Source organism: Pinus tabuliformis, chromosome 3_2 (genome assembly GCF_031772625.1).
Source record: "Pinus tabuliformis cultivar Carrire ecotype Pingquan chromosome 3_2, CPIR1, whole genome shotgun sequence".
Lineage (NCBI taxonomy): Eukaryota > Viridiplantae > Streptophyta > Pinopsida > Pinales > Pinaceae > Pinus > Pinus tabuliformis.
This window is the reverse complement of record NC_142302.1, coordinates 58,937,945-58,952,051: the sequence shown is the minus strand read 5'-3', so window position 1 is coordinate 58,952,051 and position 14,107 is coordinate 58,937,945. Positions and strand designations below refer to the sequence as shown.

Genomic DNA, 14,107 nt, shown 5'->3' with positions numbered 1-14,107 from the left:
TCATATACATTCCATCATTACACGTATTCTGATGACGTAACAATTTTGCCAGCAAAATATGGAAGTAAGATTTTGAAATTTTTTTGGCAGAAAGTTTTGGAAATTTGGGTTTGTTTTTCTGTCGTGGCTCCTCAAACCACAGTTGATTAAAAAATATTATATAAATGATAATTTGATGCTCAAAAGTTAAAAAAAATTATATATTTTATATTTATAATACCATAGAGAAAGAGCTTAATGAATAATAAAAATAATGTGAGTGGTAGAAAATTGAGAAATTAAAAATTCAAATCTGTTTTTTTTCCAAGGAAAAAAACCGAACTTTTTTATAAGAAATAAAAAAGTTACAATCAGATGAGTGAACATTCTGCCAAAACTGCATAAGAAGGAGAATAAACTCTGCACGCCTGAATCAACTATGATTCACCTGAACCCGGCCTGAACGGCCAAACCAAAGAACTGTATCAAGTTTTTCATGAAAGTCGGGTCTCCTTTCAAAGGAAAACAACCCGTAGTGTAGACACAAAAAGACAAAACGAACACTTCACGCTCTATCAAAACAGAGCATAACAGATAAAAGAGATTACACAGATTTACATATGCTACCAGTATCAGATAATAAACAGTCCACTGATAAGCTAGAGTATATATATAGATGCAAAATTTTAAGAGTAAGGAGGGAGATCCGACACACGGATCTGGTCCTGGTACTGCTCTGTTATTCTCCACGTGCCCACAGCTTGCTGCAAACCTTCTTTAGAAAACCTGTCTGCCTCTTCATTCCTGTCCCTGTAAATGTGATCAATGGAAAATACATTAAACTGAATCTTTAAATTTTGGATTTCTTCTAATAAAGGCATCAACATGTAATTCTGGCATCTATATTTTCCAATGACCCAGTTAACAACATTCAGCGAGTCTCCAAAAATCTGAACTGTGAGGATATTCCTGTGAATGAGCCAGCAAAGGAGTAATTTTAATGCTGAGAGTTCTGCGTAGTTATTTGTACCCATCCCGAGACCCACTGAGGCTTTTAGCGAATGAGAGGGGATTATGTGGATGATAATCCCTGCACCTGTGATGTTATTTTGGGCTGCCCCGTCAAAAAAAGCCCAAGGAATCCCATCTCTAATATGAAACTCCTTCCGATGGACTGATTTTGAAGGCCCTTCCGGCTCAGGAATGCTGGCGAGGATGGCATTGCTTTGAATTACAATAGTTGCCGCTGGGGTGGATTTTTCTCTAAAGATACTACGATTCCTGGCGATCCAAATGACCCAACAAATAATGGGGGGGAGATTTCTCAGATTTTTCTCAGTGTAGTGGTTCCACCAGTATTCCCAGGCATTGGAAATAACTTCCCGCTCCCACCTTACTTTGATGTTCAAGAGCTTTTCCGCTTCATTCCAAACTTGCCTTGTAAAAGGACATGCGATGAACAGATGAGGGATAGATTCTGAGTCTGCGAAACATAAGGGGCATCTTCCAGGTCCCTGCTTAAAACGGGATTGAAGAATATCCCAGGAAGGGATCTTGTTTTTTAAAGCGCACCAGAAAAAAATTCTAGCTTTTTTGGGACACTTCAATTTAAACAAAGGCTTTGCCCACCAAACAGGAGGGTCCCATCCCTTTTTCTTCATCAAAAAATTGTATCCAGCCTTTGGGGAATATAAACCTGTCTCAGCATGAGCCCAAACCAAGGCGTCTGGTCTGTCCTTTAATCTGACATTTGATCTTTTGAGCTCCTGAAGAAAAAGCTGCCATTCATTCCTCCACAAGGGATCTATGCCTAAGTCCTCTTCAGATTTCCATGACTGTCCCCAGATAGAAGACTGCTCCATATTTGCTATCTGATTTAAGCTTTTAATTCCTTTATTGTCCATATGAGTGAGCAAAGCAGGGGATAACGCAAAAGCTTCGCTACACCCTACCCACGGGTCCCTGCCAACCCTCAAGCTTCCACCATTTCCTACCCGCCAAGCCAGACCTTGTTCAATTACTTTAAAAGCCTCTGAGGTGGCTTTCCAAATAACAAAACAGTTCCTTCCTTTTTTATTTGGGCTCCTAATCCAGTCTTCAAGAGGAACGGGGTCAATGTACTTTCTTTTAACAACTCTTGTCCAGAGATTCTCCGAATTTATTATTCGCCAACCTGATTTTGCAGCCAAAGATTGACTGAAATCTAAAGGACTCTTCAAACCCCAGCCACCCCATTCTTTTGGTCTAGCAATTTTATCCCAAGCCACCCAGGGAAGAATAGTGTCCTCCTTTGACCCTGACCACAGGAATCTGCTACAAATCTGTTTAATTTTATGAAGGATCCCTTTGGGAATCCAAGTCAGGGCAGCCCAAAAAACCGATATAGCCTGCAGAACAGAGTTTACCAGAGTAAGTCTACCTGCCCGTGATAACCACTTGAAACTCCAATTTTTGTTCGATCTTTGCCACCAGCCAATTCCAGTCCTGTTTCCTGTATGAGGAAGGTTTTAGCCAAAACCCAAGGTATTTGAAGGGCCGATCCATATTACAGATTTCGAAGGGCAAATAAGAAGCTATCAGGATCTCCTCTTGTCTACTGAACCCTTCAAAAATTAATTGAGACTTCCTAGAGTTTATTTGAAGCCCTGTAGCTTTCAGGAACAGATCAAGAATGATTTTAATCTCTTTAATTTCATTTAAGTTCCCATTTGTGAATAGTAAAATATCATCAACAAAAAGTAGATGAGTAATGAACAAGTTTACAGCAACTTCCAAACCTTTTACCAAACCTGATCTCTTGGCGTTTGAAATCAACCTACTTAATCCTTCTGCTGCTAGGAGGAAGAGCAAAGGAGAAAGAGGGCAACCTTGTCTCAAGCCTCTTTGGCTTTTGAAGAATGGAGAGGCAGCCCCATTTATCAGAACAACAAAACTTACATTTTGGATGCATCCCATGATCCAATTAATAAACTCCACCTTAAAGCCTAGATGAGTCAATAGCATCCTTAGGTATGTCCAGCTGATCCTGTCGTAGGCTTTTGATAGGTTGATTTTGAGCACAACCCCTTTTTTGTTTGCTTGCTTGATACTGTGAATAGTTTCCTGGGCCACCCCCATAGCTTCATGTATTTGACGACCGTCCAAGAAACCAAATTGCTCATTTGAAATACATAAAGATAAGATAGGTTTCAGTCGGACCGCAATGATTTTTGCAATGATCTTGTAAATAGTGTTGCACAACGAAATAGGCCTAAAGTCTTCAAAAGACTCCGGGTCCTCTTTTTTTGGAATGAGAGCAATGAAGGTTGTATTGAAAGGACCATGGATTTCTCCTTTCTTCCTTGATTCCTCCACTACTTCAGTAAGCTCTGCTCCAATTGAATCAAAGAAATGAGAGAACAACTCGATGGAAAGGTCTTCAACATCCTCCTCCTCCACACAACGAGGGAAAGCTTGGGCTGTTCTGATAATCTCAGCTAAAGAGATCCCCCCAGGGTCCGAGAAGAGAGATTGAAAATGGTTTTTTCCCATGCTTGATAATGCCTCGAAAGATGAGGCCTCCCTACCTTCAGAGTCCCTCAATTTCCATATAGTATTTGCATTTCTCCGTCCCTTTGCATAATTATGAAAGAATTTTGTATTTTCATCCCCTGCTTTCAGCCAAATAGCCCTACTTTTCATTCTCCACTCCTCTTCTCTATCCAGTAATATCTTTGCCCTACTCTTTTCTAGAGCCAAAATTCTTTCTTTCGACTCCTAGGATGAATAAGCATCAGTCTCAGGACCTTCTAACACACGAAGGGCCTCATCAATAAAAACCAATTCTTCATTTTGCTTTTTCCTTCTGGCTGAGGCCCATTCAATGGCTGCTTTCTTTAGTCTTTTTAAATTTTCCATAAAGAGGGCTCCTTTATTCTCCGATTGGCCAATACCCGAATGTCTCCAGGTATCCCTGAAAAGTTGATTGAAAGAGTCCTCATGTAGCCAAGAGGGGTTGAATTTGAACGGAGCGACCGGCTTTGGAGGGGGCTTAGAGAATTCAATAAAAATGGGAAAATGATCCGAATTTCCCCCATCACCCACCCATTGTCTGAACAAGGGGATATTGGACGCCAACCTTTCACTAATGAGGAAACGATCCAATCTTTTAGCAATTCTATCCTACCCCGTTCTTCTGTTCCTCCAAGTAGGTTTTGCTTTTATGATATTTACATCAATAAATTTATGAGTATGAAAAGCATTTGTGAAAAAATCAGACAGAGGATCTTCTCTCGTAGATGGCCCCCAAGCTTCAGCGATCCCCAAAGAGAAATTTAGGTCTCCCCCTATAATCAAGTTTGTATCCTTTATCATATCTTTTGAGAGGAGGTCGTTCCAGAAAAGCACCCTTCCCTGACAAGGTCCATAAACATTGACAAACAAAAGAGGGATCTCGAAATCAGGAGAGACAATCTCCATACCTAGAACATTAGGCAGACCCCAGAAATTTAAGATCTTCAATCTTCCTTCCTTAAAGCCGATAGCAAGCCCTCCCGAATGACCTGAGGCATCAAGAGCTATAAAAACCCAACCCGGAAGAGAGGAGCGAAGGGAAAATTCGATATCGGCACTTTTGCCCAGAGTTTCTTGCAGAAAAAAAATATCCGGATTGTGACGAGAAATAAGATCTTTTAACGCCAGTTTTTTAGGTTTACTGGCTAAACCCCTGCAGTTCCATGAAAGACAAATCATTTTATGACCGCCTCAGGGGTTTTAGCTGCTCTAAGCGCCCCAGGGATCGACATTTGTTTGCCATCAGCCACATCAAATTTTGCTTTAACTTGAGCTTTTGAGAGGAGAGATTTTGGACCTCTACCTTTTTTTGATAAACTCTTAGAAACCTCAGCACCTAACCCACCTACAGACTCCAGGCCATCATTCGAGCAAACAGACTTCTTACTGAGGGATCTAAGGTTATAATGGCAGGCAGGAGGGGGAGAACCAGTATCCTGACTCTTCGGTGGATGATCCTCACAGTTCAGATTTAGGGAGGGAATAGCAGCTGAAAGGCTTTCAATATTTTGAATGACATCATAACAATTGTTTAACAGGGAACTACTCCCGACATTTGATTCAGAAATAAAGGGAGAAATGATTGGGGAAGACTGCATACCAGAAGGGTCGCCAACAGGAAGAACGGCCAGATCATCAAGAGGCGATTCCAATTGAGGCTGGTCTTCTAAAGCTCGAACCGGATCCCCGTCCTCCCGAGGCACTCCCTCCTTTGACTGATAAGAATGATTTTCCATAGGATTTTCAATTGGGGAAGCCCCCTCCACAGGATTCTCAGCTTTCCTCCAAGAACCCTCCCACTCCTCTTCTTTGCTTTGAGTCGTCCTTCTTCTTTTCCCCAAAGGGCAATCCCTCGCCAGGTTCCCATGCTCGTGACAGCGATGACAACGAAAAGGAAGAAGTTCATAATCCAAAGGTTGTTCAAAAACATATTCCTTATACTGCAAAGTGATCGATTCTGCAAGTCCTTCCTTCGGATTGAGCCTTACTAATATCCTCGCCACAGCTTTTTCATAAGTATGGAGGAAAGATCTATCAGCATCCAAATAGGTGCCCAGAAGATTCCCAATAGATTTGAAGACAGAATCCACCCAAAGAAAAGGGGCCAAGTTAGGGGCCCTGACCCAAACAGGGAATTCATCGACCTTTTCCTTTGAGGTGTCGAATAGGGGGGACCATCTTTTGAAGAAAATAGGACGATTCCCGAAAGCCCAGTTCCTCCCCTCGACCCATTCTAGAGCCTCCTTACTGTCAAATCTAACCATGAACCAACCCTTAACCAAAGTGTTGGTCTTGAATGAATTTGCCGGTGTTTCCAACCACTGACTCTCCGCCCACTGCTTTAAGAATTTACCAAAAACAAAACGCCCTCTAACTCTGCCCACGAGTGTACACTCTGCCACTTCCAGAACATCCTCAACCTGCACGTCCATACCGAGGACCAAATTTGCAAACCGCTTTTTCTTCAACGATTTTGCCTTCTTCCTTTTTTCCCCTGCCTTCTGCGGTTCTGGCTCAAAACCCCTGTCTTCGAACACAGGGTTTGTAGTTCCTACAACCCTTTGCGACCCACTTCCATTTACTGCTGGCTGATCAATATCAATACTGGAAGGGGTTTCAATCAACCCTTCAACAGGGCTCCCCGCTTCTTCTTCAGCCGAAATCCCACCCTCAATCACCTTACCGGTACCGAGGGTATGAACCGAAGACCCCTAATTTGCATCCTTAAAGAGACCTGTGGGAAACCCCTCCGCCCCTACAGATCTTTGAGTGGGATCTTTTGAAAATAGAACCCTGTTAACAGCCGACGGATTGCTTTTGCCACCCACATCTTTCTCAGCAAATTGAATACCCCCTACAGGCCTCCATATCCCTTTGTTCTGAGAAAAGCTTATAATATCCTCAAGGCCGCCAGAAGGGCAAAAAACTTTAAAGGGGAAAGAGGCTTACTATCTGGTGAGGCTTTAAACTTGTCTCTCCATACGCCTAACTTAGCTTGAGGGATGCCCTCCTTAGATCCCTTGCCGATTTTGCCGAGACCGCCTGAGAGTTCTCAGCTCTCGTCCAACAAACCTTTTGCAATGTTAGAGCTTCGCGAACCTCCTCCCGAGAGCAAAGTGGATGCATGACTGTCGGCATGCCCAAAGAACTTCCCGATGTTCTGCTCAGTGACCTCCTTCCCCCAGACCGAAAGGATATCCTCCGGGGTTGGGTCCAGGTCCACCGTTTCATTGGGAATTACCATGGTAAAAACAAAACCCCGTAAAAAACGACACCGCCTCGCTACCGTTACCCGGGGAAATAGCTGAAACCGCCTGTAGGCAAGAAGTTACCTTGCGAAAGGAGCAGAATAGAAAAACCTAGAAGGGTTTTCGAAATAGAAACCACCAGATGAAAAACGACCCACAAAGACAAACCGTGATAGTTTCCTGTCGCGAGACTGAAAACGGAATTTTTATCCCAGCTGTCTTCTACACCACTTACCCACCGGAAAGCGACCTCGGTGGATCCGCCAGCACCCAAAGCTCCCGTACCTGCGTGTCCTTTCCTGCGTCGTCTGCATCACCTAGGCCTAAGGCCTAGGGTTCCCGGATCAAACCCTACTCCCTCCATTGCGGCATTGGTTAAGTTGTCTTATCTTGGTTATTGTCCTTTCATGAAGAAGAGTTGCAACAATCATAAAAATTCAAATCTGTTACATATAAAAATATTATATATAAAAATTTATTAAATAATTAAATAATTAAATTTAATAAATATTTATAAAAAAATATATTTTATAATTTTTAATTATTGAAATAATATTAATTGAACATTTTTTCATAACTTCCTTACATCATTATACTTTGATATTAAAAATATAAATATTATAATAAATATATTCTTGACATTTTAAACCAGTAAGAGATATTCTTTTAGATACTATTTCATACCTATATTATTTTACATATTCTTTTAGATACTATTTCATACCTATATTATTTTACATACTATTTCATAATGTTAATAACATTATGAGAATATTACTTCGATTCAAAATATTGACTATGATTCAAAATATCCTATAGAAGTATTTTATACAAGGAACACTACAATCGTCTTTGCAACTTCTATAGATGCAGTATCGAAGTGAGGGAGAATTATGCTGCAACGCTCTTAAGACTTTATACAAGGAATGTTGCAATCATCTTTGCAGCTTCTATAGATGGATTAGCACTCACAGTGCTTTCCATTACCGGACTTTTCTTGTTGTTTCCTTGTTTTTAAAAAGGTATGTTATGTGCATCACAATACTGAATAATAAGGCTGCGAAGAGCATGATTTGGAATAATATTTGTGTGAAAAAGTCTCTGTCCATTCTTCGGACAAGTAAAGTGTCCTTCCTCTATCCATTTGGTAATGGAAGCTAGTTCATACATTTTCCAAGTAGAAACAATGACTGGTTCTCTCATCAAATCATGTGAGATCAGACATTTGAAATCATTTGAAATAATAGGGACATCCTTGGACTCTCGTCTGGAAACTCTATGTTCACTTGATGGTTGTCATTTTTCATCAAATTCCATCTATGTAACCCAAAATAAGACACACTTGCAATAGTGCATGAAACCAATCAAGCTTTGAATCATTGAATTTTTTTTATCTACACCTACCTTATTTTGATTTCTCATCTCTTCTTTCAACAATTATGTCTCTCTTAAATAATCCTTGCATTATTCAAATGGAGACAGTTAAGAAATTTTCTGAGTTTAGATTTCTTCGGGGTCACCACCTTCTCGAACTGATCAAGAACAACAAGAATATATCTGCAGAGTTGTTCTTCAGCCATATCAATGAAAATATTAGCTCTTCTACCCTCACCGTGAACCAGTACCTAGTTCTTGGCTTGGACTCTTCAGGATCATATGATTTTGGAAGAAAGTGAGTCTTCAGGGCTCAACTCAACACAGGTCTTCCTTCCATCTAGATAAGTTGTCCTTTCAGTGACAGAAGAGGTTCCTTACAGAGAACTTCAGTGGAAAAAAACTCACCTAAAATCTCCCCTTCACTAATCTCAATGGATGGACCATCATTGCTGGAATTTCCAAAATCATCCTCTCATCTGCTCCAATCACTGTAGATCCAAACAATACTATGACATTGTTGGAAATCTCCTTGATATTACTAGATTTAACTGAGTCCAGTGTTGATTCATATGATGGTTCATATATATCCTATGAAGATACAAAACCATGCGCTAAATCATCCTTTTTATCTTCAGTGATTTCAAAATCACTTCTAGTTCCTTCATCTTCATGTCCTTCTTCAAGCAAACTTTCGTTTGGAAACAACAAAGAAGCATTTTGTTGCTCTCCTTGATGTATCCTACAAAATCCTAGCGAAATCATCGGTCAAGATCCTAGGTTGTTGGTTTCCATGACAATTAGAAAGGAGTAAATTGCAATGCTTAAAGGAAGATTAATTCCATATGATCTTATAATTGAATTAGCTCAGGTCACTAGCCAAATTTCTCCTTTACTGAAAATTGATTTTGAAAAGGCTTTTGATAGGATTGAATGGAACTTCATACTTAACATGTGCTATGGCTTGTTCTATCGAAGATTAGTGGATTTTTTTTTTTGTGAGCCTCAAGAAGAATAACCCTGAATATCATACTTTCAAACCCTATTTTTCTAAAACAATATTTGTAAAACTTAGCGATATCATATAATATTTGGGCATTCCCTTTGATATGAAGCTCTCTATTACTAGTCAATCCAAGAGGGTACTGGTTAAGTTCGAAAGAAAATCTCAAGCATGGAGTAATCTTGATCTTTCGATTACTAGGAAGGTTACAATTGTTGATCGAATTCTCATAGAAATTCCAATTCATTACTCTTGTCTCTTCTCCTCTCAATTATGGTTGTTGGTAAAATATTGGCCAAAAAAGAACTTTTATATTGGAGTTCTTTGTAAAACCATGAACACAAACAATGGCATACTTGGCATGATCTTAACCAAGCCCAAGAGTCAAAAGTCCTTCCTAAGTTGTCTTTTTTATGATGGACCATGGAACTCCATGGGTTATGTCCTACCGAGAGGAATTGTATGTGGAGGAGATTTATGACCTTCAAAGTTTCTCTATGCTTGAACAAAAGAGGGGGTGAAAGATATTGAAGAACGGAGGCCAAGGAGGTAACAATATATTTGGAAATCTTAATTTTTTTCGAGAACAAGATGGGGGTGACTCCAACAAGGCTTGGTTGTCAAGACTAGACTTCACAGAGTTGGTGTTACAAATGATGCATGCATGTTTTCTGGTACGAATGAAAATGTTGAGCATGTATTTTGGAGGTGCGTGTCCACCATGATTGCCATCACCACCACTAGACTGCCTTTCGTTGCATTGTCAAGAGAGCAGGACTAGTAGCCTTTCGTTGCACCCTCCAGGTGGTCACAGTTATAGAAATTAAACTTTTGAGGGCGGGTTTTTAAATTAAAACTCAGAATTCAAATTCAAACAGGTATGCCAATTAAATGATTACATTTCAGTATCATATATGCCATCATTTCTATGGTCTGGTGGTGGAAGTGGCGATCAAGGTGGAAGCTGCACAAAATTCCTAGGGTTGTTGCGTCGTAGGAATCTTACGTATGTCCATGTATGTATGCAATTTTGTATTGGCAAGAGGGTATCTGACATCTAATAGAACAACGAGGGTTATCCCCTCAAGCTCTTAGAGTTCATTAAATATAGTATAGCGTTGGAAATATTTTTTTCCATGTAAATATGCAAGCCTTGTGAGTTGGTCACATTGAATTATTATCATCATTGATATGTTCTTATAATATGATAACTTGAGGAACGTATTACATGATAGTTCTATCTATTCAACAAATTTTTTGATGAACCTCTTTTCATATAACATTAGCTTCATCCCAAAAAGCATGAAGAATTTATGCTTTTCTTTGTTCTTCTAGAGTCTCACAAGTTTGCCTAACTCCACTTTTCACATTGTCAATAATGACAACAACACTGATTATAATCATTATTGATCTAAATTTTTTGTTGGTGCTCCCATCTCTCGGGTGTTGAACATTTTGATCCTACCATCTCTACTACTATTGCTATTCTTGCTACCATCATTATTCAGGAATAAGTAGTGCAAATATAAAAGTATGAGTGTGGGTGTTAGGATAGAAATTATTATTTCTCTATTTCAGCTCCCTATTTACTAGCAATAATGGTATAAAGGGTTGCAATGCAAATGGTGTGATTAGAATGTTCAATGGACCTAATGAAGGGAGTAGTAAAAAAAGATTAAGATCAACAATAAGTGTAATCAAAGTTGTTATCATTATTGGTAGTGGGATAAGAAAAGTAAGGAAAATTACAATGGAGTTATCATGTGCTCAAATGGACTTGATTACATAAAAATATCATGGACAAATATACGGGTCACGGAAACCTAAAGCCTCTAAACCGAAGGGTGATGACCATATCAAATTGAATCCATGACCAAGGATAACAATATTTTTATGACCAAGGATAATTATATTCTCAAATGTGACATGTGAGTTCAAAATGGGTATTTCTTGTAATGGCCCCAATCCTAATTGTGTGAACAATCCCTCGAAACATATATATTCCTTGTATGGAATATGCAAAGAGAGAGGGATAATTGATATAAAATTTATTTTAATTAAGGTGGATTTTTGTTATTTGTGATATTTTTATGTCTTTTTTATGTGTAAGGTTTTTAAATCATAATAAATATTTACTTATACTTTTACAAGTAAATCTTTACTGATAGTAAATAGTAAATATACTAATAGATTTTAATAATTTTTGTTAAAATATACTTTTAAAATTTAGTTTTTATTATTATTGAAAATATATATTTTATAAATTTATTAGTCATAATTTTATGGATTGAGAATATAGATTGATTGAAGATAAAAATATTATATTTAAAGTTAAACATATTATAGTTATATTTAAATTTCATTTCAATTTCTAAAACTTTAATTGTCTAACTCATTAAAATTAGGTTGATTTTGTTATAAAATATAAAAATAAAATTTTAAGGAAAATATAAATAATCCTTTGTATTTCTCAAATCTAAATTAAATCAAATGTTTTGAAAAAATCATTGTTTTGAAAATTATAAATATTTATCCAATTTTTTTTACCATAAACTAAAATTGAATCTTACAAGATAGCTTTGGAAAAAATTAAAGTTAAAACTTAAAACATAAGTTTAAAAACAAAAAATGGAGGGAAAAAAGCTCAAGCATAAACTTGCTGACCCATGTTGGAAGTGTTTGGACTAAATAGATCCGAATTGTAGGGCATAAATTCCTGAACATGGCAAAATGTTTCACTGCACAAAATCAACATTCAGAAATGAAGCAGTAGAGATACGATAGTTGAATATGCAGACCATACCATACCCTGTTAATTTGTTTTGTATACAAAGTTTTTTCCATGTTATAGTTCAAAGTTATACGAAATATTTTTCCCAAATTGAATCTTTTTAAACAATCTCCCAAGGAAAAACACATTGAAATCGAGGCACTGAATTGCAAATGGGAAAACAAATGCGTTAAAATAATATTTTATTTAGTTATCAAATCTAATGATTTTGCAAGAAGGATTTGTTGAAGAGTGGGATGTTATGACTCAAATTGTGCAAAATTTTGGTGGTTTAATAGTGAAATGTCATCACTGAGACTGTGAGAAACTTAGTTGAACTTATATTTTAATCTCAAGCGAATTCGTAATATATCTGAATAACTTGAACCGTGATCATGGTCCAATTTAGCTACTATCACCATAAGAATATATCCAACCACCTGTAAATTAATATTTAAACTAAACAGATCTATTTTACATCTAAACTGAATTTAGATTTGTGGATTTGGACTTTGGTTTCTGGCAGAGGATTACCTCTGTAGTCAACAATATTTTTGCAAAATGATTTGCCAATTAAATATTTCATTATAGTAGAAGATAGTTATTCCACCTTTCCATCATTAAGAACGGGAAAACGATTGGAAACTGGATTTTTATAAACAATGAATATATTGCACTACAATTGCGAATATATACACAAATTGTCTGGTAGTGGCCACATATTTTGTACAAATCTGCCTTGGCTTTTATTTACAAAGCTAAAATCATCTAAACCATCAATATATTTTACTGCAATTGTGAATATATACACAAATTGTCTGGTAATGGCCACATATTCTGTACAAATCTGCGTTGGCTTCGAGTTATTTACAAACCTAAAACCATAAGATCAGGATTCAATAAAAATGTAAAATTCTCTTTGTGTAATCGTTCCATTTTTACCGTCCATGACCTCCAGGTTACTTATATTATCAAAAAAAACCCAGACTGAAGGTCAACAAGGAACTCCTCGTTGGTGAGAGTGCATTCCTCCGCAATTGTGTCCAGCCGCTTTCCGCTCAGAGAGTTCTGCGGAGTCTGTGAACATAATCTTATTCTCTCCGAAGAAACATAATATTATCCTCTCCGGAGAAATTTCCGTCCACCGCATGCTCACCGCTGCCTTCTCCGCCATTGATTTATCCATGAAAATTGCTCTTTGAATTACAACAAATTCTTTTAAACTCTGTAAATAAATAAATGATAGACCCGCAACACAAAATAACAAATTTTCTATAACTCTAACCTGTAAACACTGGCACTTCACAACACACTTCTAGCCTCCCACACTTCACAACACAATGCTAGCATCCCACACTGTAGCCGTGAGCGCAATGCCTGAGAAGTCCTTTGCATCTCAAAAGTAGTGCTGCCACCGCGCTGAGGATTTGAGATCTTGGCATCACCATCGCCTCTGCTATGATCGCCACCACCACCACCACCAGACTGACGGCCTTTCGCTGCAAGACCCGGACTGACAGCCTTTCGCTGCACCCTCCAGGAAGTCATGGTTATAGAAATTTTAAATTAAACTTTTGAGAGGGGGTTTTCAAATTCAAACTCAAAATTTAAATTCAAACGAGTATGTCATTAAATACATACGTTGTATATCTTGTATCGTATATGCAAGCGCTCTAACGATCTGGTGGTGGCGGAAAGTGGACACTAAATTCCGAGGGCTGTTGTGTCATCAGAATTTTACGTATATCTGTGTTGTGACAACAATAGCCCAAGGCTAGAGTTAAAATGGATAGACTAGAGTTTAAATGGAAAAGAATGGGAAAATAAAAAATGGCTAGAGTTTCGAAATCTGGAGGCATAATGAAATGAAGGTTGGAAAAGGGAAAAAACGGAGATATGGTTCCATGAGACAAAGTTAAATTTAATTTGAAAGTATTATAATTAATACAATCATATTTGAGGGGTGATTGATAAAAATTTATAGGCCTATATGAGATATATATACAAGCACATTTTCTAATGTGGTTGATATATGCCCATAGGCTTATATTAATCATATTAATAATTATTATTAGTATTTAAAATTATTAAAATTATTAATAACTATATAAATATTATCAACCAGATTTAAGATTATTAATAACTATATAAATATTAACAACCAGACTATTTATAAATATT

At 37.7% G+C, this 14,107-nt stretch overlaps 2 protein-coding genes across 2 annotated transcripts; both read right to left on the bottom strand.

Moving 5' to 3' along the window:
* Nucleotides 1–665: 665 nt before the first annotated feature.
* Nucleotides 666–3,510, bottom strand: LOC149179814 (uncharacterized). Its single transcript, XM_089413655.1, has 2 exons — nt 2,757–3,510; nt 666–2,470 (listed from the first exon to the last, which is right to left on the bottom strand). The coding sequence occupies exons 1-2, from the start codon at nt 3,508–3,510 to the stop codon at nt 666–668; spliced, it is 2,559 nt and encodes an 852-aa protein (XP_089269781.1).
* A 630-nt stretch (nt 3,511–4,140) lies between these two features.
* On the bottom strand, nt 4,141–4,710 carry LOC149179813 (uncharacterized). The gene has a single exon (XM_089413654.1). The coding sequence runs from the start codon at nt 4,708–4,710 to the stop codon at nt 4,141–4,143; it is 570 nt and encodes a 189-aa protein (XP_089269780.1).
* Nucleotides 4,711–14,107: the final 9,397 nt, after the last annotated feature.

What these genes read in the sequence shown, in the direction of transcription:
- LOC149179814 (XM_089413655.1), bottom strand. Translation starts at nt 3,510, where the DNA reads ATGGGAAAAAACCATTTTCAATCTCTCTTCTCGGACCCTGGGGGGATC. An exon ending in GAGATCAGGTTTGGTAAAAG is followed by an intron (nt 2,471 to 2,756) that starts GTTTGGAAGTTG and finishes TTCCTCATACAG; the next exon opens with GAAACAGGACTGGAATTGGC.
- LOC149179813 (XM_089413654.1), bottom strand. Translation starts at nt 4,710, where the DNA reads ATGATTTGTCTTTCATGGAACTGCAGGGGTTTAGCCAGTAAACCTAAA.